Source organism: Canis lupus, chromosome 27 (genome assembly GCF_003254725.2).
Source record: "Canis lupus dingo isolate Sandy chromosome 27, ASM325472v2, whole genome shotgun sequence".
Classification (NCBI taxonomy): Eukaryota; Metazoa; Chordata; class Mammalia; order Carnivora; family Canidae; genus Canis; species Canis lupus.
This window is the reverse complement of record NC_064269.1, coordinates 39,649,953-39,677,904: the sequence shown is the minus strand read 5'-3', so window position 1 is coordinate 39,677,904 and position 27,952 is coordinate 39,649,953. Positions and strand designations below refer to the sequence as shown.

Below are 27,952 nucleotides of genomic sequence, written 5' to 3'. Positions count from 1 at the left end.
GGTCTAAGGTTTGGAGGAGGAGTTTGCACATTAGACCCAAGCCGCCAGGGGGAAGGGGCAGGAAAGGCCCTTCTGCCTAGAAAGGAAAATCTTAAATAAAAAGGAAGGAAAAAGAAGATCAAAAAGAAATTTTTAAAGAAACGGAACAAACAAGACAGGCTGCAGACATGAACATGTAAAATGTAGTGAAAAGTTGGATATTTCGTTTTTTCCTGGATCTCTAAAAGGAGGGATCCTGCAGCATACTATTAATTCGGAAGTTTTTGGTGGTTTTCTTTAGGACAGGCTAGAAGAAACGACCCTGTCGCCCCACTGCCCGCCCCCAGCCCCAAGGCGCAGGGGCGCAGGGGCGCCAGCGGGCGAGGCGCGCGGCGGCGGGGCGCGGGGGCGGGCGTCGGCGCCGAAGGGGTTAAGGCGCTGAGCGCGGAGCCATCTGGCCGGGTTGGCTGGTTATAACCGCGCAGATTATGTTCACGGGACTCAGAGTTGAAGGCTCCTCTCCCTACCGAGCAGCTCCGCGCGCGGCCCCGCCAGAGAGCCCGGCGCAACTACTTTCTTCCCTTCCTTCCCTTCCCTTCCTTTCCTTTCTTTCTTTTTCTTCTTCCCCTTTTCCCCCCCTGCTGGGTAGTGGCGGCGGCGGGGTGGGGGGGACTTTGAATGACCGAGGTCGTGTCCACCTTTCTCTTCATGTCGACGTCCCTGGAAACAGTCACACGGATGCCATGGTTACTTCTGCCACGGTAAGGGGAGGCGGGCGCGTTGGGTGGCAGGTTCGGAGGTGAGGGCCTGAGTGGGGGGGTTCGCCGGTGCACCGGCGCGGGGGTCCCCAACTCTGCGCTCCGCCCCCACCCCCATCGCTCGGCGCTCGCTCACTTTCCCGGGCTCGTGCCTCCCGCGAAGTTTGCGCTGGGATCTGCCCGGGCCGAGGCGCAACCGCGGCCACCCCCTCCTCACCACAGACACACACGCACACGGACACTCCTCCCCACCTCTACTCCCGTCCCCAGGCTGCCAGAGAAACCGCCCAGAATCTGGGAAAGTGATCAGGTTTAAGGGACCTGGATTGGAAATGGGGGCGGAGGCGAGGGGAAATAGGGACGACGGAAGGGCAGAGGGGCTCAGCAGAACCGCCCCCCAACCCCCAACCAACACACCCGCCTGCTCCTGCAGGAGAGAGCTCCCCGCGCATCCTGTAACAAAAGGGGGTGGCAGGCAGATCCCGCGCGGGGAACAGGCGAGCGTGCGGCCGCGGGTCCCCGGCACGCGCCCGGCGCCCCGCTCCCCGCAGCGCTGGGTTCCCCGCACGCCTCCCCCGCCCCGGGCCCGGGAGAGGGCTGGGGGAGGGGACTCGGAGCTCCCAAACTGGGAGGTCGCAACTCGCCGGGCGCGGCGGCGTACCTGTCGCGGAGCACCCTGCCTCTCCCGAAGGCTTTTCCCGGCCACTGCCACGCGCCCGGGGCCGCGATGGCCAGCGCCCACCCCGCCGCAGCCCCGCCGGGGTCTCTGCGCAGATGTTGGAGCTCCGCGCGCAGCCCGCGCATCTGGGACCCCGCGGGGGAGCGACGGGCTCGCCGACCGGCCGTCCCCGGGGAATTCCTTGCGTTTTCTCCAGGCCAGCTCTAGGAATTCGGGTCGGAGGTGTGGGGAGGCCGGGAGACTGGGGACCCGCAGAGCTAGGTGGGCGTCCAAAGGACCCCCAGTGGGCCAAATTACCGCACTGCCCAGAGCGCTGCTCACACTCCAAATGAAACCTGGGACTCTTGGGAATTGAAGGTTCGGGGAAAGGAGGGGTGAGGGTCGGAGAGGGGACTCTGCTTGTTGCTTTCGGGGGCAATTGGGTGCGCGGCGAGGTGCTGCTGCTGCCGCTTGGGGGGGAGTTTGGCTGCTGCGTTGCTCAGCTGCGCTGCCAAGGCACGGAACTGAGACCCTCGTACGGAACCGGGTTGGAGCTGCCAACTGTTAAGGGACCGCTCCCCACTTCCCCGAGTCTGGGGGCGCTCCAGGTGGAGGAAAACGCTGAACTAGACCGCCTCCTTTCGACCTCTGGCGGTGGGTGGCAGGTTTAGAGTCAGAGCGGAGGCGCCACCGGAGCGCAGGGCTCAGCGCTGGAGAGCTGGGACACCGCGCTCGCTCGCCCAGCGGGACTTGTTTATGTGTGCGAGGAGCTGGGGGCGGGAGTTGGAGGGGTGGCCCAAACGGAGGTGGGTGTCACTCCTGGAGCCTCATGTTTCAAATTCACCGATGAGAGAATATGCTGGACAACTTGCTTTTTCATAAAGAGATTCCCCCTCCCAGCCTCCAGAGCTTAGAGCAAGAAAAATATCTAAGCCCTCTGTCCTAAACGTCAGGAGGGCAGAAAGTTGTAACAGAGGGCACTTTGCAATCTGCTCTGTGTTCCCTGCACTCAGAAATTCTCCAGCATATTCAGCTGGCCTCCCCCCTCCAGCCCCCAATTCCTTCCTGACCTGTTGCACAAGGAGAGTTGAGAGGTAGAACTGAGAGGACAACATCCAACCGCCTCTGCCTTGGAGAGCTCATACACTTAGACTGGGGCATGGTGTTGGGAGTTGGGGGGCGATGAAAAGAAAGCAAGCTCTGTGACCAGTGTTGGAAGAAAATAGCAAGTCTGCAGGCCTGCAGCAAGGAGTGTGTGAGATTTTGCGTTCTTGGGGACTGGATTGCAGCTGGTAGTGGAGGATTGGGTTCTGTGTGACTGGGGTCTGGTTTCCTATGGAGGGAGATCTGGGGCCCTTGGGTGCTCTGTGTGGTCAGGGAAGGAGGTTTCTGGAGAGTCTCTGCACCGGGGTGTGTATTGCAGATGGCCAGAGAGAGCCAGAACTCCACCTTCCTCTATGTGCAGTGGAGGTGTGTGTTTCTGAGGCGTCTGTTGGATGGGCATACGTGTGACTGGCAGGAGATGAGAGCATGTGGGAACATAGGTGTAGCTAATGAGAAATCTGTGCCCGTGAAGGGTGTCAGAGCAGGAGGAGAGGTACAGTGTGTTGAAGACAGATGGCTTGTGCATGCCTGCACAGACACATGGAGTGGGTGTGGCGGGGGAGGGTGGCTGTGGGTAGGAGTGAAAGGTGGACTGTCTGGAAGGTTGGGCTCCTGAGGATTACCAAAGGGATGGGGGCGGGGGTGATTCTCTTTGCAGGGCAGAGTGTGAATTTTATGAGTGCATGGGGAAATTTGGCTGGAATGGCATTGGGATATGCCGGGGATAGGAAAGTATGGGCTCAGACACTCATTGTGGAGAAACAAGGCATTTGCAGACAAGGATGCTGGGTTGGTTTTTGCCTTCTCCTCTTACCTACCCTCCCCAGAGAGGAAGTAATTGGAGAAGGCTTAGAATGAGGGGTGTACATTTAAGGAGGAAAGTCCTGTGTGTTGGCATTAGGTGAGGATCAGGGAGGATGTCTCCATAAGATTGGAGTGAGTGGGGGAAACTATTTAGCATGCTTGATGGCAGAGACGCGTGTTGTATTATGTTGGATGATAGGTTTCTCATTTAATAGAGGGATTCATTGTTACCAATTTATATTGATTATTAATTAACATTTATGGAATGCCTGCTGGATGCTGAGCACGTTGCTGGGTCCTGGGGCATAGCACAGTGCCCTGGAAAAAAATCCTCCTCAGACTCAGCTGACTGCTGCAGTTTTGCCAAGAGAAATGAAGAGAGCTCAGTGCTAGTTGAGGTTTCTTTAAGAATTATAATTCCGTTTCTAGAGATGTTTATGGATCTTAGGGGCCAAAGGGAAGCTGACTTGAAATGTATCTGTGTTGTGGAAAAGGGGCATAAAGATAGGGATGATGTATGGTTTTGTGTATTGGGGAGCCAGCTGAAGGGTGTTACTGTTTCCTGTAGGGGGTGTAAGCTGGCGATTTGGGGCGGGTGCTGCAATTCAGGTCAGAGTGCAGGTCCTGACACATTGGAGGATTCAGTTTCTGGGAATGTGCAGGACTTACTCACTAGCACGAATGAGACTTAATACGTGGAGCTGGTGATGGAGAAGCTGTGATCAGGGAAGATGAGGGATGGGAGCGATTGGTAATCTTTGATGTTTTCTGGACTGTGAGCATACAGCTAACCTGGTGTGCATGTATGTGCATGTGCATGTGTCCATGTGTGAGGCCAAGGTTAAGTGATTGAGAGAAAGCTAGCCAGAGGATAGAGGCATATAAGTTCTGGCCCTCATGAGGGGGTAGGGCATATGTTTTTGCAGGACTTCTGTGTGCCTGAGGAAAGATGAACTTTGTCTTGGATGCTCAGATGTATATTTTAAGTCAAAAGGGTATACATAAAAGAAGAGCTATAGGCTTCTGGAAGCATTTGGGGAGTGAGGGAAATGTGAAATTGGTGGCATTCGTACCTTAAGACAGCTAGTGTGGTAACTGCATCAGAGCAGGAAGAGGAAGGTATGCTTTAGGCTGCACATACCTGCTCACCTGGACCAAGTGATAGGGAACCTCGTTTATTGGGTTCTAGTGATGTGAGGGCGTATAACTGGGGAGACTTTGACTCCTGACATTTTAAAATTCATGACATCGAGCTGTGTCATTTTGAGGTTCTACCTTATTTTTAGGTTAAATTCATCCTTAGAAAGTTGATAAAGGCTTTGACCATTCTTGGTCAGAAGATCCCGTGCAAATATTCCTGAAGATGGCAGGAATGCCTTGATTGTAGTTCAGTTGCGCCCCTTTGGAGCAGTGTGACTTTGGGAGAGTGTCCAAATCTCAGTAATGACTCTAGGAGGAGAAAAGCTCTTTCTTTTTTTTCCCCAAAGCTCCATGTGCCTAGGAATACAAAGTTTCACTCAGAGATGAAGTCTCATTGAATACAGGCAGTGGCATGTCTGTGAACCATAGTAAAAATGGGATCTCTACCCCTTCCCAAGTTGGTAAAACAGTCTTAATAACCACTGCATGTGTACTGCTCATGTAGTGTGCATAGAACTTTCTATAACTGCCTCAGTTTACTCACCCACTAAACAAAGGCAAGCTAGCCTAGATTGCAGTTGATGGGAATCTGTGCTCATTAAAGGTCCTTGAACTATTCTGAAGAAAGATGGCCCCAAAATCAATGTTCTTAATTATCAGAGACATTCTCCTGTTCCTTAGCATGAGCTGTGTAGGTCATGACTCTAAAACGACTATGACTTTGGAAACAGAGGAGATAGGAATGGTCCTTGGCATATTTGAATAAAAGAGGACCAATGTCCAGCCATCGCAGGTGGTGATGAAGGTCTATTTCTCTCTAGACTATGGGTCCTTCGAGGCAAGAGCCTGCCCAGTAGAGGCTTGGGGTTTGTGAAATGCCTTGTGCCCAGTGCAGCACAATGTTACAGCGCCTTCCCCCAGAGACAGAAATGGAGGCCGGGAGAGGCAAGGAAATCCACTGAAGCCTCCAAGTCCTCCCAGAAGTCAGCACACGCTGTCAACTCCTGGCTCGGAGTCAGGCTCCCATCCTTGAGTTCAGTGGCCATAAATAGTCAGGAGCTAAGCTATTTCCATGAGGCACTAAACCAATTCTGTTGCTTTTCTTGGCGAGATGGGGCCAATTAAGTTGATTGGAAGAGGTCACTGCTGATGGGTCTCACATTCCCCAGGCGGGACAGGCCAGCAGAGTTTAATTACATAACATTTCCCATCCCTGCAATTCCACTCCCAGATGGATCAGATGTTCAGGCCTCTCCACTTCCCCTCCGTTCAAGACGGCTCATGAAGCAGCGGCTTCTGCTCTGGGCTTCTCCAGACCTTTTCCTGAGCAGTTACAGTTCTCTGGCCCCAAATGGAGGGAATGTAAATCCTCGAGTTGGCTGAAGTGCGAGAGGAGAGTTAGGCCGACACAGAAGATCTTTAAAACCCACCACCCTGCCTGGAGACCTCACCAGCTGCTGTTTTACTCTTTAATGAGGCAGGCAGTTTCTGGCGGTGGAGATGTTGAACTAATGACCGTTGCTAGGGTTTTAGATTTAGTTTTATTTAAAATTGAGTCCATTGGAGTGGGACCAAATCTTCTACTGGAGACAGGCATAAGCCCTGTGTGGTGCTGCTAAGGGCTGTGGATGTACTTTGTGCATAGACGTGTGCAGAGTGAGAGAAGAGCATGGGATATGTGTCTGTGTGCTCGGGAATACAGAAGCTCAGGAGTGGCCCTGGGTGGGCAGGTGCCGTTTGCAGAGCTTGTGTCAGAGGTGGAAGGTATATGGCTGTCCGGCTCAGATGAGATGATCATTATATTGCTTCTTTCAGAAGGGCCAGCTTGTGGGAAAAGTTGGTAGCAGATTATTTGTATATAAGGATGGAGGATGGGTGAACTTTTAAGAAGTATGAGGTCAGTATAGATGGTACCTTGCTCTTGCCTGGACATATTTCTATTAAGATCGAGGCTGGGCAAAGGTAAATCTTACAGAGAACTCACTTTAGAACCTGTGAAAGCATATGTATATGGCCCAAGATCTTTAAAGCATTTGTAGTTTTCTGTAACTCAGCCTTTCATTCTACCGAAAAATGCCAACAGGCTGGAGAGTGCATGCAGCCCTGAGTAATTAGAATGCATTGGCTGTTTCATAGCCTCATCTATGCCATGATCCTTCTCAAGCAGTCTTAGTTGGGAAATTCCAGAGGCTGTCTGTGGCTCTTGACATCCTGACAGGACAGACTTCTGAGTTTAAGTGCAGTTTAGCTAGAGAAAAACAGATTTTGGAGTGAAATTTGGTGTGGTCTGTTGTGATTGCTCACTTTTTAATAGCATTTTTAGAAAAGACCCAGATCTTTTATGGATTCATTCAGTCAGGGATTTTTTAAAATCTTAGGGTTCCTGTTCATTCAAGGCCAGAGCTGTAGGAGTAAATGGTAGCTTACTGATCTCAAAAGATCTCGGGCCAATAAGGTGATGTCATGCAGCACCCAGCAGCAGAAAGCCTCCTGACCTAGAGGTGGGGAATCACACTTGTTACTGAGCTCTGTCACTAACCAGCTATTGTTATGTGACCCTCAGCGTTCTCTTCAGGCCTCGATTTACCCATCTGTAAATGAGGAACTTGATTTAGAAGATCTCAAAGTCCCATTCCAATTCCAGCATCCTAAGCTTCTACAGTGGCCCCATCCTCCTCTACAGTCCACGCCTTGCTAAGAGTGCATCTTGAACTCCTGCTTTTTATCTTTGGGGAATGGCTTAGCCAAAGGCAGAAAGGCATGCAAAGAATGTTATGTTATGTTTTGGCTAAGAATGCTCATGAAGTTGGCTTACCCGGTACTGTATGTACAGAGTTGAGAGAGGTTGGGTTTAGCATCAGGCCTAATCATCAAGCTTCTACATGAGTTCTTCTTAGTGTCAATGTTGTGTTGCTGACTAAGACAAGTACCTACCTTTAAGATGAATGATGATGATTGATGATGATGATAGTTACTATATGAGTACTTACCAGGTACCAGGCATTATTACAAATATTGCATGGCATTGTCTCAATGGCCAGGTTAATCTCATTTCCAGATGGGAAGGCTGAGGTTACATGAGGTTGAAGGATATGTATAAGGTACACAATTAGATGTTGATGTGCTGCTGGCTTTCTATCCTGAAGCCTATGGCCAACCCAAGTCGATCATCTACCAGTCAGATTGTGTTTTCTGCATTCTGTGATGTCATCCAGATGAGAGATTGGTAGGCCTCGGCAAAGCTTGTCACCCCACAGGGTAACCAGCTCCACTGGAAGGTACATTTTCACACTCAAGACAAATGTTGAGGCTTTTTTTTTTTTTTTTTTTTTTTTTTTTTAAATATTGGGAGATACAATCGTTATAATTATGCCTTTTTTTTTTTTTTTATGATAGTCACAGAGAGAGAGAGAGGCAGAGACACAGGCAGAGGGAGAAGCAGGCTCCATGCACTGGGAGCCTGATGTGGGATTCGATCCCGGGTCTCCAGGATCGCGCCCTGGGCCAAAGGCAGGCGCCAAACCACTGCGCCACCCAGGGATCCCTGTTGAGGCTTTTTAGCCACCTGCTGGCAAGCATGTGTCAGATCTGTCTCCCATTCGGCCCTCCCCCTTCACTTCCCGTTCTGTTGACAAGGGAATCTACCCTTCCAGAATGGGGGTATTGATTTAAGCCACAATTGCCTCCTTGTAAACTCTATAAGATCAGAACTGGACATCTGGTTTTGATCCACACGCCCACAAGAGGTGGTAGGTCCCAGCATTCTTGAGTCCTGGGATGAGGGTTGCACAGAATCAAAGTAAAAGAGAATCTGCATGGAGAACACGAGGGCCCCTCAGAATTTGGAAGATGACTTTCCCTGATAGGCTCAGGAACTCCCTCCGTGTACGCTGGGGCCAGAGTGGATGTCGATTTCGTGCTGAAAGGTCGGGGTAGGGGTTGCTGCTAAGGACTGGGCCCCCCAGGCTGTGTTTGGCACAGAGCAGTGGAAGCCCTCCAGCCCTGGCCCTTGCCTGCCGCGTGCCCCTCCCTGAGCAGTACCAGAAGTAGGGGAACCAGAGGGGTGCTTGGGGTGCCTGCTGCCATCTCTGAGGGCCCTGACTGGAGGCTCTTATTCTTTCTTCTCCTTCTGCTGATTTCCACAGCATCCCTCTCACTACATCTTCAAGACAATTCATGAGAATGACTGTTTTGTTGCCGAAAGGTATTTGCAGGGTGCAGACATCTGTAGAACACTAACCTAGAGCCTGTGAGATTGTAGGTACTTAAAAATATGTGTCTATTTTATTTAAAATGACTTTTCACATGGAGGGTGATGCTTTTTTTTCTGTATAAGAGGACACAGCCTTTTCATTATTACCTATCTATGACAGCCAGGTCCTGGCGATGTACTGCCCCCTTCCTTCTGTTTCTAGGTCTCAGACCCTAGAATTAAAAAATATCCCCCCCACTCTGGCTCTAAATTATCCCTCAGGGAATATGTATCAAGTTTGTAGTGTGGCATTATTTCCATGCTGTGTCTAGCAGACCTGCTTCTGGTGGTACATAGGGCATGTACCTTGCCTCCCCTGGATTCTGGAGGAAAATGCAGCCCTGGGAATCACCTGATTGCCAACAAGTGTGTCCCACAGTTGAAAAGGAGCCCAGCTCTCCTGACACCTCGCTACCACCTCCAAAGGCTTGCCCCATCTCTCCTGGCAAAGAAATCAAACTGGCTGCGTGACCTTGAGCAAATCACTCCCCTTCCTTGGGTCTCTGTGTCCCCTTGTGGAAAAGAAGTGAACTGTATTCGCTAGAAGGGGGAAGGACCCTGCCAGTCGTGGCAGCTCACATACTCTGATTCTGCTGCTCCCTGAACCTCACTGCGGCCCAAGCCTGGGATTTCCAGGTATCCCTGCTGGCCTGCAGGACTTATGTGCAGAAACGTGGAGGGGGTGGAGGAGGAAATTAAGTTATGTGATGCCAGATAAGTTATTGAACATATGGATGAGTGTATGTTTATAAAGTGCTGAAGAAGCAAGCTTGCCAGATTTGTGGCAGATCTTGGATTAGAACTTGGGAGCATAGAGAGAGGTTTATATGGGAGAAAATTGTCTGTGGGTAGCAGAATTCAGTAAGCTAAATCAGAAGGCTCCTGAGCTCTGAGCAAGACCATACTCCACCCTTAACTCAGAGACTAACTGCAATTTTCGGGGATCCCTGAGTCACACCAGGTTTCCACTTTGCTCGTGTGCTAAGTGAGAGACTTGAGGTCTACTAGCTTTGCTGATCCCTAAAGTCTTTCCTGTCTCATCCTTTATTGTAGGAATCAAGGATAAGTAGAGAACCTGGATGACTGGATCCATAAGGGGATGTGGCTTAAATGTAAAGGGAAATGTCCTCTGATTACAAGATGTCACAAGTGGCGGAAACATACATCTGTTCTTGAATCTGAGATGGCCCTGGAGTATACGTTCTGTCTTTGGGATGCCCTCCCCTCCTTCCTCACCAAGAATGTGGAAGCCATCCTTCACATCTCTGCTTTACCTATCTTCTCTGGGAAGCCTCCCTGCATTCCCCCACCCCCAGAGCCCGTGACTCCCTCCCTAGCTTTCTTGTGTTATAGCACTTAGCAGCCTGAGTTTTATTTGCATTCCTACCTTTCACTACAATGTGAGCTCTGTAAAGAAAGGATCTGGACTTTTCATCTTTGTGTCCCCCAACACCTTGAGCAGGTCTGCTGCAGAAATGTGTTGGGGAATGAGTGCATGACAGGTCATCTATGAAGCCAGACCTTGGAGCACTCAGAGCCAGGCTCAGAGAGGGGACATTTCCTGCCGAGGGTCCAGAGATGTGTTCTGTGTGTCTCTTTCTGGCCTGTCCCAAGGCTAAGGCCATGAGGCTCATTGCCTTCCTGCTCACTGGGAAAGGCTGTTCCTGCTCCCCTCAGAGACTCCCCACCCCATGTCTTAGTCTGCCAAGCTCTTCTGCAAATTTGGGCTTTTGGTCACAGGTGAGTTGGGTGTCATTGCATATGAATTAGGGCAATCCATCTCCAGACTCTTGGAAAATACGTGCGTAAAGGTTATTCACTAAACATTGTGTTGGTTGCTGGTTGGTATCGGGCCATGTGCTAGATGTTGGAGAAGATGCAGGTGAATGGTGTGCCCCTGACCTTGAGGATACAGGAGCAGGTGAGGGACACGGGGGGGGGGGGGGGGCATCGTTGTGTTCCAGGGAGGAGCAGTCTGAGCATTGGAAGGTCAAGTGCAGGCCCCTGATTGGAGTGTGTGTTTTTTTTTTAGTGTGAACAATGATTAGGAATCGTCTGGGTCAGGAGCTTTTTCCCTTCTGCAGGGCAGTGGCTTTCTGGTGGCCTAGTTCCCCGCTGCTCAGCCCAGGCTCTGGCGGTGGATGCTCAGAGCCCATTGGGATGCGTGCCTTGGTCAGTCATGGGGAGAGTTTGGGGAAGGTGTGTGTCATACAGGTGTTGGGGCTTGGTAGATGTGTAAGTGTGTGTACTCACAGGTGTGCTTTTCAGCAGTATCCTTGCTCTGGCTTCAGTTTGCGTGGACAGGGGTGCATCTGCCTGAAGCTCGCTGCTTCTCCTGTAGCCTCTCTGTGTAGTTACTGCCTCTGTGGCCACTGTTGACACAGGGACAGACTGCCATCTACTGTCCACTTCTGTCCTGCGAGTCCCTCTTGCTCAGTGAGCTCCTCAGTACTTTTTTTTCTTCCACATCCTGTTTTTAATTGGTCCAGATACTAGGAGAACTAGAATAGGCAGCAGATCCTTGTTAATAATTTCTTTGGAATTTATAAGGGGTCTTTAAAAAAAAAAACAACATAACACATCTCTTAGACGTTTTTCCTAGACACTAAACAAAAGTGTAACTTGAAGAGGGCCTCCTGTCTTAACCTGATTCTTCTGAGCCACCATGGTAGGCACCACAGGGGAACCGCAAGGGGTGAAAGGCAGGGCCCTGCTTTCAAGAACCTTGCAGTCTGTGTGGGAGTCTGGGACAGAATGCAAGCAAATAGACCTGTGGGGGTGGTGAGGGGGGGCAGGATATATTGGTAAGTGGCACACAGTGGCAGGGAGCAAGGGGATCTGAGAGTTTGGAGGAAGGAGGAGTCCTTGTAGGCTGGAGTGGTTAGAAAGACATGTGGAGTAGCACGTCCAGGTCTGCTTGCAGCTCTAGGGATCAGTGGGAGCTTCCCGAGGGACCTGTCTGGTGTCATGGCACAGGCTCTGAGCTGAGAGTTCTGGGACCTCCAGGGCTGCCTTGGGACCTGGGGCTGGTGGTCTTGCTGCCTGAGGGCTATCCCTTTCTTGACCCTGCATTACATGCCACACCTGCATGCAGAGGGAGGTGGCTCCTGCTGTCCGGCCTGTCAGGAAGCAATAGTGCCAGAGTCCTTATGGGGGGTGGGCACCTCAAGAAGTGGCCCTGCCTGCCCTGATGGCCCCACACACAGTGGGAGAGGCAGTATTTCCCAGAGGAACATTGGGGGATGTGCAAACACAAACACAAGTGGATGAGTGGCTTCGCTGGGTGTTTGCCACACTCCTCCCCTCCGTCTCTCTCCTGAACTTCCTTCTGAAGATCTATCTGCATGGTGCTTGAGTCAGAGTTAGCACCCCCCTCCCCAAAAAACTGCATTGGTACCCTAGCGTTGGTCATGGCTCAAGCATGGAGTTCCCCCACACTATAGTTCAAGGCTTTGCTATTATGATGTTGTTTTTAACTACCTGCCACTTTTTGATAGTTGTGGAAGGAAATGGTTGAAGTTGTTTTCATCACTCACCCTCATACTCTTCTCTCTCTTTCCTAGCATTTAAATGATCACCAAGGAAACATTCAGTTGATTTCATGTTCTTGTGCCTTGGGTGTGTGTTTGTGTGTGTGTGTGTGTGTGTGTGTGTGTGTGTGTGTGTTGGGGGAAAAAGAGAAAAAGATATTTTAGATTGTAGTCTATTAGCAAATCTAGGAAATCAAGTTGGATGTGGTTGGGTTACTGGCAGAGACCTCAGCTTGTCACTCTAATCCTCTGACATTCCCCTTTTACTTTTTGGCTCTTGTATGAATCGGGAATACGTGTTTACATCTGAACTCTTGGGGGCTGCCGTATAAAGTTACTGTCTGTCTGCTGTAAGTCTCCTGAGTCATTTGAAGGACCACTCGACAGAGGCACAGTCAAGGATAGAGCCATTCGAGACGGCTCTATCAATTTTTTTACTGAAATGGGAAAAAAATGTTAGGGGTTTGGAGAAGGATTCCGGTTGTTTTTCACATGTTTTCCTGGGGCACAGTGATGTCTGAAACTCTTGTCCAAAGACAAACAGCAAGTGGGGGCTACAAAAGAGATAGAAAAGAACTTGCCTCCAAGAGCAGCCGGTGTGGAGGGAGATCATCAGCTCCAAGCAATCCCAGGAACAATCCCAGGAAATAGAGGGGGACACTTTCTGACAGCCTGTGATGTGATTTGTAAGCATCTGTGAAAGCAGGAGGGGGTGAGGGGGAAGAGGGTTCCAGGTGAGGAAGTAGGTGGGAAGCGGCTGCAAGGTGAGCATACCAGGAGTCAGAAGAACTGAGAGATCCCCGGGTAGGTGGTGCGCAGAGCAATGTGGGATGATGTGTACAGAGAGGTGTGGAGTAGGCAAGAGCCAACAGGGGGCCCCCATCTTTACCAAGGGTGATGGGGCACTACTGTGCCCAGAGAGGGCACAGTCAGGCTTTGGCTTTGAAAAGGATCACTCTGGCTGCAATGTGGAGGACAGCTTTTAATTTGTAGCTGTGCAATGAAAGAATGGCTATTGAATTGGTGGAAGAATGAATGAGTGAGTGAACAAATGAATGAAATACAGAGGGGGAACATCAAGCCTGATTTGGTCTTTGGCTACTCTGACTAGTGCTGGCTAGGAAACATGATCCCAGCCCAGGAAAAAGGAGGATAGTGTGCTGATAGGAGTGGCTTTGACGTGGGGAAACAGGAAGTAAAGTAGGAATTCATAATGCTCAGAGTTTAGAGTGGTTGGCAGGTTTTCTTTTTCTGTGCATTTCCATCTGAATTTGGTTTTGTTTACAATCAAAAAAGAAGGTGGCTTTTGGAGTTGCACCCCAGAAAACATGAGGCTGTGACAGTGACTTGCTCCAGAGGGGGCTGCTTGCATTGCAGACCTTTTCATAGGCACAAAATGAAATGTGAACAGATGCTAAAGTTTCTGGGTCTCAGATTCCTGAATATCAGATCCACCTATAGATTATTCTTATGGCGGGATGCCTGGGTGGCTCAGTGGTTGAGCGTCTGCCTTTGGCTCAGGTCATGATCCTGGGGTCCTGGGATCGAGTCCCACATTGGGCTCCCTGCATGGAGCCTGCTTCTCCCTCTGCCTCTGTCTCTGCCTCTCTCTGTCTCTGTGTCTCTCCTGAATAAATAAATAAAAGTCTTTCTTTTTTTTAATTTTTTTAATTGGTGTTCAATTTACCAACATACAGAATAACCCCCAGTGCCCGTCACCCAATCACTCCCACCCCCCGCCCTCCTCCCCTTCCACCACCCCTAGTTCGTTTCCCAGAGTTAGGAGTCTTTACGTTCTGTCTCCCTTTCTGATATTTCCCACACATTTCTTCTCCCTTTCCTTATATTCCCTTTCACTATTATTTATATTCCCCACATGAATGAGAACATATAATGTTTGTCCTTCTCCGACTGACTTACTTCACTCAGCATAATACCCTCCAGTTCCATCCACGTTGAAGCAAATGGTGGGTGTTTGTCGTTTCTAATAGCTGAGGAATATTCCATTGTATACATAAACCACATCCGCTTTATCCATTCATCTTTCGATGGACACCGAGGCTCCTTCCACAGTTTGGCTATTGTGGACATTGCTGCTATAAACATCGGGGTGCAGGTGTCCCGGCGTTTCATTGCATCTGTATCTTTGGGGTAAATCCCCAACAGTGCAATTGCTGGGTCATAGGGCAGGTCTATTTTTAACTCTTTGAGGAGCCTCCACACAGTTTTCCAGAGTGGCTGCACCAGTTCACATTCCCACCAACAGTGTAAGAGGGTTCCCTTTTCTCCACATCCTCTCCAACATTTGTGGTTTCCTGCCTTGTTAATTTGCCCCATTCTCACTGGTGTGAGGTGGTATCTCATTGTGGGTTTGATTTGTATTTCCCTGATGGCAAGTGATGCGGAGCATTTTCTCATGTGCGTGTTGGCCATGTCTATGTCTTCCTCTGTGAGATTTCTCTTCATGTCTTTTGCCCATTTCATGATTGGATTGTTTGTTTCTTTGGTGTTGAGTTTAATAAGTTCTTTATAGATCTTGGAAACTAGCCCTTTATCTGATAGGACATTTGCAAATATCTTCTCCCATTCTGTAGGTTGTCTTTGAGTTTTGTTGACTGTATCCTTTGCTGTGCAGAAGCTTCTTATCTTGATGAAGTCCCAATAGTTCATTTTTGCTTTTGTTTCTTTTGCCTTCGTGGATGTATCTTGCAAGAAGTTACTGTGGCCAAGTTCAAAAAGGGTGTTGCCTGTGTTCTCCTCTAGGATTTTGATGGAATCTTGTCTCACATTTAGATCTTTCATCCATTTTGAGTTTATCTTTGTGTATGGTGCAAGAGAGGGGTCTAGTTTCATTCTTCTGCATGTGGATGTCCAATTTTCCCAGCACCATTTATTGAAGAGACTGTCTTTCTTCCAATGGATAGTCTTTCCTCCTTTTTTTCTTTTTTTCTTTTTTTTTTTTTTTTTTTTTTTTTTTTTTTTTTAGTCTTTCCTCCTTTATCGAATATTAGTTGACCATAAAGTTGAGGGTCCACTTCTGGGTTCTCTATTCTGTCCCATTGATCTATGTGTCTGTTTTTGTGCCAGTACCACACTGTCTTGATGACCACAGCTTTGTAGTACAACCTGAAATCTGGCATTGTGATGTCCCCAGATATGGTTTTCTTTTTTAAAATTCCCCTGGCTATTCGGGGTCTTTTCTGATTCCACACCAATCTTAAAATAATTTGTTCTAACTCTCTGAAGAAAGTCCATGGTATTTTGATAGGGATTGCATTAAACGTGTATATTGCCCTGGGTAACATTGAATAAAAGTCTTTCAAAAAAATAAAGATTATTCTTCTGGGTGTGTGTGTGTGTGTGTGTTTCGAAGTCTCCTAAAAATACCCAAATCTGCAGAACCTCTTTGCCAGTACTGGATCTGTAAAGAGAGTTATTTACAAGGTCACATTGTTTGTAGCATATTATAAAAGGAGAGTGTGTGTGACAGTGGCCCAGACAGACACTTGGCATGCCACCCAGCAACTTGGGATATGGGAATTCCAGAACTCTGCCTAGTGAAGTCAAAGGAAACCCAGGGGAACCTCAGGTGTCCTCTCAAAGGGCTTTTCTCAACAGAGATGACTTCACTTTTGCTGTTCTGAACTCACTTTGCACTTGGAGATCTTTTACCTTTGGCTCACTGATTGCTCTGGATGATATTTAGGCCAATTGAAGTTGAATATCTAGGGTTGGAACAGAGGCCTCTGTACTTTTTAATGCTCACCAGGTGATTCCTATGTGCTACCAGGGTTGAGAACCACTGGCTCACAGCATCAGCCTGCTGTGTGCACACCATCTCTCTTGGTGTGCTTGCGAGGGCTCCTCACCTTGTTAAGGATACCTAGCAAATGTGGTCTGAGCTCTCCTACTCCCTTACTACCTAGCATTTGCCTCAGAAACTGGATACCAGGAGGGCAGATCACAAGTAATCAGCGGATTATGACACACCCCCACCATCCCCCATCTACTGGAGGGGTTTTTGAGGGTGAATGGTACCGAGCAGGAGAAAGGAGAGTAGACCAGCATTCCCAGGACATTAATGCTGTGCAGGCACTTTTGTAAATGTCAACTCATTAGTTTCCCCAACAGCCCTCAGAGGCAGATACCCTACCAGGTTTCCACAGTGCATTTAAGATGCAAAATGGTTTGTGGTCTCTGAGTGATCAGATTTCTTGCACTGGTTCTTCCTGAGAGTGTGCACACCAGTCGGAGACCCTCCTCTAGGCTTAGCTGTGGAGATCCAGCCTGAGGCCATGCCTTAACCATGGGCCCTCCCTGCCCAAGAAAGTAGTTCTTCTTCCCCTTGACATTGTCTTGTTAGAAAGCCAGGGCTGACAGGAGGGCCAGGGAGCAGAGGGTCAGAGAAGGAACCTAACAATCAAGGTTTGAAAAAATTAATAAAATCTGAAAAAATTATGTTTCCAACTACATATTCCTGAAGTGCAGAGTGGACCATCTGGAAGCATTGCAGTCTCTGGCTTTCTCGTTTACAAAAAGATATTACAGTGTATGCTGTCAGGCAGGCTGGGGCTGGATGCCTAGCACCCACTGCTCAGTGTGGGCTGCTGTAAGCATTTTGGACCTGGGATGCTCCGGACGGCAGAGCGGCCTGAGGGTGGTTTAAGAACTATGATGTGGTGGAGTGAGCAACGCTCACCAGATGTGGACACTGGGAAGGTGGTTCAGGGGAGGAGGTCAGAGTTGATGTGACTGTGCTCTGTTCTGCAGCACTGGGCAGTGAGGTGGGGACAGGCCTCATCCTGCATAGGGGACTGCCAAAAGATTGCACTGTCATAGCCAGAGACAAACCCTGCAAAGAGCAGTGGAGGCAGGAAGCCCAGGGCTGTCTTTCTCTGTGTATCAAGTGGATGGAACTGAAGTCATTCTTGGCAACGTGTAGCTGCCACCATCTGCCCCTCCCCCACCACCCCAGCAATCACCTTCAACAGTGGCTTTTTTTTTTTTTTTAAGTCAAGGATTAATAATGTTTCAAAGGAAAGAGGAGAAAGATGAGCTGAAGCATTTATTTCTGGACTCTAGGCAATTTATTTTGTTTTCTAAAATCCAGTCTAGACTGTGTTCTGAAGGAAGGGTTCATGAACTGAGTACAAAGTGGACAGTAGTATTGAGGAATATGAAGCACTTTGGGCAGTAAGAGCATCCCTCTCTGCATAGGATCGTGCTCAGGAGCTTCAGGAGAAAATGCTCCTCAGGCTATTTCTGCCTTAGAGCGAATGGTGAAGAAATGTAAAACTTCATTACGGTGAACTATATTGAGAACTAACATTTAAGCAAGAGGATTCAATTCTTTTTTTTTTTAAATAAATTTATTTTTTATTGGTGTTCAATTTGCCAACATATAGAATAACACCCAGTGCTCATCCCGTCAAGTGCCCCCCTCAGTGCCCGCCACCCAGTCACCCCCACCTCCCGCCTTCCTCCCCTTCCACCACCCCTAGTTCGTTTCCCAGAGTTAGGAGTCTCTCGTGTTCTGAGGAGGACTCAATTCTATTTCCACTTCTATCAATCGCTAATAGTTGCAACCTCTGAAAGCCTTAATTTCCTCTTTTGTAAACTCGGATGATAAATCTTATCTACTTAAGATAATTAATGCAGAGTTTCAGATGAGATGATGCATAGGGAAGTGTTTTCCAAGCTGTAAATTACAAATACATGTTATGGTTGAAACTGGTATATTCTTATGCTGATAGAACATCGGTCAGTTTGAAAGTTGGTTCTTCTCCAAGGCTGGCTGGAGAACTGTTCCTGATGAAGACTGCAGCACCTGGGCACTCCTGCAAACCCTAGGAGTCTGGGAGGTAGCCTTCAGGTGGCATCAGAAAAAACTGGGAAGAGGGGCACCTGGGTGGCTCAGTGGTTGAGCATCTGCCTTTGGCTCAGGGTGTGATCCTGGGGTCCTGGGATGGAGTCCTGCACCGGGCTCCCCGCAGGGAGCCTGCTTCTCCCTCTGCCTGTGTCTCTGCCTCTCTGTCTCTCATGAATGAATAAATAAAATCTTTAAAAAAAGAAAGAAAAAAATCTCCTTGAAACATCCTATTCTCATTTTGTGGATGAAGCACCTTATATTTTCGAGATGATAAAATATTCACAGTCCCCTTCTGATTGCCTTTTTTTTTGCCCATAATTCATTTTCTTGATTTAGTGTACATACATAAAAGAGAAAAATGATATCCCAAAGAATTATACCTCTCACTTGATTTTTTTAATTTCATTTTAACTGCTTCCTTGGGTTTGAGTTTTCCTGATACCAGATTGCTGGTTTCTTTTCAGGGTGCTGGCTTTCCTTGGATAGGTGGTCAGTTATTTTCACTGCCAAATTATCTTCTGTGGCAGGTTCTCCTACATTCATCACGCCTGGCTTCTGCGCTGGGTGTCAGTTTCTCAAGTTGTCTGTGGCTTCTTAAACTTTTTTTTTTTTTTTTTTTTTTTTTTACGATAGTCACAGAGAGAGAGAGAGAGAGAGAGAGAGGCAGAGACAGAAGCAGGCTCCATGCACCAGGGAGCCCGATGTGGGATTCGATCCCGGGTCTCCAGGATTGCGCCCTGGGCCAACGGCAGGCGCCAAACCACTGCGCCACCCAAGGATCCCTGTCTGTGGCTTCTTAAATGTTTACCTTCATGTGGATGTGTGGGGGGTGCAGGATTCCTTACAGTTTCTGGCCAGGAGAGTCCCCCTGCTTGTTTTCAAGCCCAGGCATTTATTTTCATGTATTTTCTGTTATGTGTCTTGATTTGATAACAGGAGGAAGAGAACTGCAGGGGGTACTTGGTCTGCCATATTGAAAGAGAGTCCCCTCAAAGTTCTCCGAATGCTCCAGCCAGCATAAACACCGAAGCCCACTGCTACGGTGACGGTCATGGTGGGAGTAGCTAGACCACTGAGCATGGTGCTTGCCCCACAGCAAGGGCTTGTGGTGCTCTGGCTGCACTGACCTGTTATCTGTATAGTATTGTCATTAAAAGGCCATTGGCCCAAGTCTTAAATCCCAGCTTCACTTCTTAGCTATGCAATCTTGATTGGTATTGCTAAGATTCAGTGGGTTTTCTTAAATGTAAAAGGACATCATCATATTGTTGGAAGGAATAAATGAGACATAGTATGTGGCTCTCTGAGTCTGGAACATGGTCCAGATTCAATACATGTTGGTTATTACTATCATGATTTTATTTTGAATGTTCTTGATTAACCGGAGGGGGGAAAAAATAACTAGACACAGGGCCATGTTGGGGACCCACGGGTAGGAACAGCAAACGATTACATAAGATGTTAACTAAGGAGCCTGAGGCCATTCTCTGCAGGGTCATGTGGCTCTGCTCTCTATGCATCTGTATCCCCCCCCCCACCATTCTGGGCCTAGCAACTGACTGTCCCAGGGCCCCCATCTCAGATTCCTCAGAGAGAGATCCTCATTCACCCAGCTAGAGTCAGAGGTTTGTGCTGGTTCATTAGCCACAGACCAGGGCACCAAGTCATGTCATGTTGTACTTAAATAATTTCAGAAGCCTAGCCTTTCAACAAAGGTGCAGCTGTTCTCAGAGCATAGGCCCATGGACTGAGCATTTACCACCACCATCCCCAAATTATCCGTTAAGATGGTCAATCAGTCACGTCAGAACTAAAAACAACAATGTGGCATGGGAGGATTCTCAGGTGAGCATAGACTGGGACAGTCTGAAGAGACCAATCTCTTCTGGGCAGGACACAGCACCTGTGCCTCTCCTTACAAGCCTCTGCACCAGGAAAGAGAGAAGCAGTTAACAAAAGGCAGGCCAGTGTGACAAAAGAAGCATCCTGTAAGGATAAGGGCCAGTTGACATGTCCCTGCAAGGCTCTTGCTGGGACTCAGGCCACACTCAGGACCGTCCCTGGTCTTCATCTTTGGGTAAACAGTTCAATCAGGGTCTTTCCCTGAGTTGACAAGCGAGAAATAAGTTCTGCTCATAGTTTAGGCAGAAGGCTTGGTGAGGTTTGGTAGGTGGGGTCTTCTCTCTCCTTCACACATGCCGGACAGCACCGGGATCCTGGAGCTTGCCTTCTAGATCAAAGGCTGGTAGTCCACTGCTCAGCTTCCCTTCCCAAGCACAGATCTTAGCCCTCTTATCTGAAGGTCCCCTGTGCTGTCCTCATAAAGTCAAAACGTGCAGCCCCTCACTGTGTACATGCAGTTCCCAATTGTGTGGCCATTTTACTTTTAATCCCCTGCATTTTTGTAGCTGAATGTGAGATTAAACAACGAAGGCCTTAGGAATATCCCAAATGGCAAAGATTCATATCCTTAAACCCTAGGCCCTTAAGATAACCAGTTTCTGATCCCTGAGGTGAGTTTTTATGTGATAATTTTGTTCAGGATTTATTTGCCCTTGGGGTCATGGCACCAGGTATCCCCCTGTGCAATCCCAGTCCCTTCAGTGACTGGGCAAGACCCCTAGACATAAGTTCCCACATTTTACAGATGAGGAAACTAAGACTCAGAGATGTGAAGTGACTTGCCCAATGGAGCTTTGATCAGAAACTGGATCTGACTCCCAGCCTCTTGGGCTGCCCGTCACCACTGCATCACCTCTGTTCAGGATGTTCTGCTCAGACAGTTGTTGTCTGCCCAGCTTCCATTCATCCATCCTTTCAATAAAGCCACATACCTGTCTGTAAGAAATACACAATTTCACTAGTGAGATTCTTCTTTTGTTGTAGCCTTTTATCTAATTGTTAGATTAACTCTTGAGTGGGCTTCAAAAGTCTCAGCTCTTGTCTTTCCTCTCACTCTTCTCTCTGTTTCCTACATTAGCTGGGATTTTTTTGGTGATAAACAATTTTGTTGATGATGGAATAAAAGAGTGGACATACCCTGTACTGCCCAACGCTTGTACGTTTGAATAAATAAGGTGCTATAGAAGACTCTCTCCATCACACCAAATATAATCCAGGCTCCTAGAACATGACTTGCTTGTCTCTCCATAACACACTCTGCTCACCGCCGTGGGGTCTCACAATCGTACTTTTGTTTATGTTTCTCCCAACACTTAGGGTTTCTTTCCTCCTATGTTTTCCTGGCTGACCATTAGGGGTGCTCATGCAGGAAACCTTCCCTGGAGCCCAAAACAGATGGGGTTTGGGCTTACCATTTATCACATTACTACCCTGTGCCCCACTGCAAACATGGTACTCGTGTGTCTGTCTCCCCAATGCATCTGTATGCTCTTTGCTGGTACAAGCCATATTTTAATCACCTTTATGTTCACCGGGACCTGAATTCCAGTGTTCAAGAAATGTTGATTACACCGAACTGAGCCCCAGGCAGACATATCTACGGCAGTACGGTGGGTAACAGAATTTGACAAGACTCTTCAGTCCTGCAGGATCTATCTTTGTTGAGCACATCTCTGTGGGAAGGTTTGTGGTCATTTTTAAAACCTATTTTTTTTCCATGAGAACTTTCAACTAGATAACCTTAAAAAGTAGGCTGATTGACTGGCCATGGCAATTAAATCATGGCTTTCGATTTCTGATCTCTAGGAATTTCTTTAGGTATTAAAATTGACCCAAGAAAGAGCTCTGCTGGCAAGTAATTCTTACATCAGTATCCTGAAAGATTTTTCTATCCAGAAATATTTAGTAAGTGCCTGCTGTGTGCTAGGCACCATTTCAGATGCAGTGGTAGAGAAGTGAATGGGAAAACTTAACCCTCTGCCCTCATGGAGCCTACATTCCAGTGGAGACAATCCATAAATGCAGAAACAAACAAGCATATCAATAGATCAAAAAATGACATTTCTTCTGAGGCCCAGGGCCATGATGGACAATAAAACAAAGTGGTGTGAGGCAGTGGGAGAGGGAATTTTTTTTCTGTTCATTTTTTTTTTTATTGGAGCTCGATTTGCCAACATAGAGCATAACACCCAGGGCTCATCCAGTCCAGTGCCCCCCTCAGTGCCCATCACCTAGTCACCCCATCCCCCCGCCACCTCCCCTTCTACTACTCCTTGTTCGTTTCCCAGAATTAGGAATCTTTCATGTTTGGTCACCCTCTCTGATATTTCCCATTCATTTTCTCTCCTTTCCCCTATAATCCCTTTAACATTTCTTATATTTCCTGTATGAGTCAGACCATATAATGTTTGTCCTTCTCCGATTGACTTACTTCACTCAGCATAATACCCTCCAGGTCCATCCACATTGAAGCAAATGGTGGGTATTCATCTCTTCTAATGGCTGAGTAAAATTCCATTGTATATATAGACCACATCTTTATCCATTCATCTTTCAGTGGACACCGAGGCTCCTTCCACAGTTTGGCTATTGTGGAGACATTGCTGCTATAAATATTGGGGTGCAGTGTCCCAGCATTTCACTGCATCTGTATCTTTGGGGTAAATCCCCAGGAGTGCAATTGCTGGGTTGTAGGGCAAGTCTATTTTTAACTCTTTGAGGAACCTCCACACAGTTTTCCAGAATGGCTGTACCAGTTCACATTCCCACCAACAGTGCAAGAGAGTTCCCCTCTCTCCACATCCTGTCCAACATTTGTTATTTCCCGTCTTGTTAATTTTCCCCATTCTCACCGGTGTGAGGTGGTATCTCATTGTAGTTTTGATTTGTATTTCCCTGATGGCAAGTGATGCGGAGCATTTTCTCACGTGCTTGTTAGCCATGTGTAGGTCTTCTTTGGGGAAATTTCTGCTCATATCTTCTGCCCATTTCAGGATTGGATTGTTTATTTCTTGGGTGTTGAGTTTGTTAAGTTCTTTATAGATCTTGGATATTAGCCCTTTATCTGATATGTCACTTGCAAATATCTTCTCCCATTCTGTAGGTTGTCTTTTAGTTTTGTTGACTGTTTCTTTTGTTGTGCAGAAGCTTTTTATCCTGATTAAGTTGGGAGAGGGAAGTTTGGATGGGTATGTTCAAGAACCAGCAAGAAGGCTTGTGTGGCTGAGACAGAGCACTAAGAGAGGCCGGCCAGATCGTGTAGGGCCTCAGGGGCCATTTACAGAGTTTATTTGTGAGATGAGTTGAAGCATGTAATGAGAAGCCAGGACCTCCCCATGTCCCCAGAAAATATGTCAGGAAACCAGAGTTTTCTCCCCCTTCAAGTATAACAGAAGGCCACTGGAGGGTTTGGAGCAGGGAATCATGACATCCAGTTAACCTTTTTAAAAGGTTCCTCTGCCTTGCAAGGGGCGGGCTGCAGAGTCAGTGAGACTGTCAGACACCAACACGGGGCGAGAGAGGATGGTGGCCTGGACTCGTGTGGTCATGAGTGAGGTCGAAGAAGCCAGAAGACTGGGGGATCTGTTTTGGAAGCGGGACTGGAAGGATTTGCTGATGGACGAGCAGTGGAGGCTGAGGGAAAGAAAGTTGTGATAGAAGAAGGGGCAGTCAGAGACCTAGCACCATAGGTGCTTGTCCTTGTTGGGTTCTGGAAGCCTCCCAGAGAGAGCTTGCTTTTCATGCCTGAGCACTGTATGTGTGGCTCGCAGGAGCACCAGGGAAAGAAAAGCAGTCAGAATGTTCAGTATGCTTCATTTCTCTCCCCTGAAAAATGAACTCTGCTCAGTGATCTAATGGGCATAAATTTTTGTTCTAAAAAAACCACTCATTCGGCCGTGAGCTACCGAGTGCCTGATATGGTAAGGTATTGTCCTGTGCTGTAGGGAATACAAAAATGCGTGGTTCCTCACCTCTAGGAATGTTCAGTACATCTCGGGAAGTAAGATCTCCCCAACTAAACAAAACTTGAGAGAAAGGATTAGGGTGACGGGCATGGTGTACACAGAGGGCAGTTAGAGTTCCAAAGAGGTTTGGTAGCTGGTTGAGGAGACCCCTGGATCAAGCAAGAAAGTTCTAAGGGATAGATCTAGATAGCACAGTCAGAGGCACAGAGGTAGGGAAGGGCAGGCGGTGTTTGGGGCTTGACCAGTGTGCCAGAAAGAGAGAGCTCCTGCCCAGCAGTAAGAGAAGCTGTGACTCAGGGTAGCTTCCTCCGCTCCCTGGGCATTGTGGTTTGGGGGAAAGAGCCGATTGCATCCCCTCACAGCTCCTCTCTTCCCTTTTTCTGTTTTTGGTTTGCATTATTTCCCCCTCGGAGTGCTCTTTGAACTTTCTAGAAACTCCTCTTGGGGTCTTCTCATCTGTTCCTAGTTTAACATAACGTTCTGTCTCATGGGGTTCCGCTTTGTTAGGTTGTAGCATTTTGAGATTCAGCTTTCCTGAAGTGCTTCTCCGTGTGCAGCATGGGTGCACATTGTCATCCCAGTCCCAGGAAAGGAAGGATATAAGCGTAGCAGCAGGCTTCACAGAAAATCCTAGCACTTCTCAGTCCTGAGTTAGAGCCAGAGCTCTGCCAAACCTAGCTTTACGGAGAGAAGAGGAAAAGCACTAACAGCTATCCTTTTTGATGTCAAGTGCAAACAAATCATTTAGCTCCTCTGAGGTCCACCAAAAATAAGCTACTGGTCTGTGAAACCCTGGGATAATCCATCTGATTTAAGCTCTGCATTTAGTCACTTAAAACATTCTTGTACACACGTATGCTGGTGCGTGCACATCTACAAACACACACGTCTGTCTCTTTGTGCTCTTTGGGAACTTCTGATGACTCGTCTCCTCTCCCAGAGTCTAGAAGGCAAGGCTTATAAAATAGAGTTCTGGAAAGCTTTTCCATCTGAGTAGCCAGGGCACCATTGCTTTCCTTCTTCCCCCAGAGAATCCTTGGCCATTGGCCCATGGTTGGAGCAAGGATCAGAAGTACCCTTGTATTCTGGGGGTTCATTCCTCAAATAAGTGTGGAAATCTGCACTCTGATCTCTAATCTGGCTCCACCAGGCTTTGGGAGAAGTCCCTTTGAGCCATTGACCAATCTCATGGCTCCCAAATGGCCCTGGAAATGTGGGGCCTTAGATGAGCCTCTGCCATCCTTAGAGAGAAGTGGGGAGAGAAATGATGGCAGAGCAGCAGGGGAGCAGGGGAAGTTCACTGGATCTTGTGCCTTTTGTTAAATCCTGAGCAGGGAGAAACCAAAGGGCAGATATTATGTTGATTAAATGATAATAGAAGTGATCATGGATTCCTGGGATAACTTCTGGGGTTGGATAAGCCCCAAGTGAGAAAAATTTTGCTCTTTGTCTCAGTGGGTAGGAAGCTCAGTGAGTACCTACTACGGTGTTGGTGGTTTGATGGTTCCTCATTGCGGGGGATGAATCCCCTTTGCCTCTGCATTTTCTGAATGGTTGCAACCATTTCTTATAATTCCCTGTGTCATCACTCAGACAAGAGTAGATTTGGCTCCTTTAATTGCAAAATAATGGTAACTGTTAATATTTATCAAAGTGGGAATCATGCCCAGTGCCTTATGTGTGACCTCATGAATCCACACAAGTACTCGGTGAAAGAGCTGTATTTATAATTCCAATTCCATTTTGCAGACAAAGCAGCTGAGGCTTGGGCAGATTTTTCACCACTGCTCCTAAGATCATCTGAGAAAGTATATGTTTTACTTGTTTTTCTAATGTATTTTTTGTCTCTATTATTTTAAAGATTTTATTTATTTATTTATTTATTTATTTATTTATTTATTTATTTAAGACCGACAGAGAGAGAGCACGTGTGCACAAGATGGGGGAGGGGCAGAAGGAGGCTCCATGCCGAGCAGGGAGCCTGACCTATTGTGGGGCTCGATGCCAGGACCCCAGGATCATGACCGGAGCCGGAGGCAGACACTGAACTGACTGAGTCACCCAGATGTCCCTCTTTTTCTCCGTATTATAAATAAATTCCGTGGGGACAGCACATTTTTGTGTTCTGGCTTCACTGCTCTATCTCTAGGACCTGGAGTAGGACATGATACATAGTAGTTGCTCAGTAAACATTTGTGAAACTACCATAAAATTCACCCGAGATTAAATGGCTAAGAAGTCGTGGCACCAAGCTTGGAATCACTCTTCTGATTCCAGAGTCCATGTTCCTAACCACTAGTTCACACTGCCTTCTTGTTTATTTATAGTTAATTTTCCTTCTTCTGTTCTGCCCACCTTTCTAGCACTTCTCACCCTCCTTGCCTCGCTGTGTAAATGACACAAATGCCATCTACTAGATGCGGTACATGACAGTACCCAGCCACAGGGTACTCTCAGCCCTACTTGGTCTCCTGAATAGGAGGTCCTTCCTTAAGTCCATATTAAGTCAGCAGATTATCATTAATATTTGAATGGTTCTTTTATCTAATTGGAAACACAAAACAGCTGTCTCCTTAATTCAAAAGTTTTGGTTTTTCTTAAATTAAGATCTGAGCCAAAGGAGTACCATAGAGCTGATTGAGGTGCTTCGAATGCCCTCTTCTTGCACCTGGTCGGTGGAAAGTAGGTGAGACACAGACAGCTAAAAATCCCAGCTGGGACCCTCCCAGAAGTACTTACAACATTGTTTTCTGATTGTGAAATACATACCTGTCCTAATGTGTGCTCACCTCAGAGAATTAGGAAAGTGTTAGGATACCCGAAGAGGAAGACAATTTCCAGAATGTTATCCCTTGCAGTTCTTCCTCTGTGTGTGTATACACGTGTGCATGTTTATGTGTCTCTGTGTGTATATTTCCTTTTCTTAGTAAGGGAGCTCATCATACTTGATAAATAATCTTTAAATGGCATTTCCCACTCTGTGTATTGCATGTATTTCCCCATGTTTTCAAGTATTCCTGTGTACGATGATTTTTTCTTTTAGTCCATTGTGCAACATATTTGAACCATTTCATGGCTGTGGTGTGTTTCCATTTTGGCCACTGTTTTTACACTAGGGTTAACCATCCTTTTAAATAGATTTTTTAATACACATATCTGATTATTTTCTTAAAACAGACTTCTACAAATTACCTTTCCGGGCTTAAAGATGTTAACATTTTTTTGAAGGTGGTGATTTTTAAAAAGTTTTTCAGTTCCTAGTGGGGAATCTGAGCTGATGGTTATCTCAGGACAGTAGAAGGGTATCTCGACATCTCTGCCCCTGGCCCCGGGAGCAGCCTTAGTGCAGACCACTGTGGGTCATGAGAAACCCTGTCCTCCCCTCCTCCTTCCCTCCATTAGTGTTCTCTTTTGGGCATATGTGCATTCTTGATCTAGTTTTTGGATTGTTCTCCTCTTATCTTCTCTCCCACCCCACCCGCCACCTTTGAGCTAAGTGCACATGTCCTGTTGCACAGTAGGAAAGAACTGGGATGTGGGAGCCAGACCAGCTCCCTCGCTCACTGGCAGAGTGGCCTTGAGCAGGTTACTTTACCTATCTGCCAGTCATCCTCAATTTCCTCTCCTGTAAAATGGGGCTAATAATCAAACTACTTCATCGTATTGCGTGAGGGCAAAACAATCAAATCCATGTAAAATGCTTCAAACTGTGCCTGGCACACAGGAAGCACTTATTAAATGGCAGTTTATTAGATACATTTTAAGATGGGCAAATCAGTAACAGACTGTCATTCTTAACCTCTGTGTCCATTTTGTTTCAACTTGCAAAGTTCTTTGCTAGTGTGTTAGCACCCGGGTGCCTGTGCACATGACTTGCCAGGGACTTTTCCTCCAGGAAGCCCTAACACCAGCTCCGCCCCCCCACTTCCAGTTGTTTCCTTTCCTTCTCCCTCAACACCCCTTAGACCCTCCCTATTTTACAGAGCATGGG

At 47.6% G+C, this 27,952-nt stretch overlaps 1 protein-coding gene across 1 annotated transcript in view; it reads left to right on the top strand.

Annotated features, from left to right (window-relative positions):
- Positions 1–466: 466 nt before the first annotated feature.
- Positions 467–27,952, top strand: part of NTF3 (neurotrophin 3) — a 71,659-nt gene continuing 44,173 nt past the window's right edge. Inside the window, exon 1 of the mRNA XM_025461918.3 lies at positions 467–740. Coding sequence (XP_025317703.3) covers positions 468–740 — 273 coding nt within the window. The 5' untranslated portion in view covers position 467. The remainder of the gene's footprint in view (positions 741–27,952) is intronic.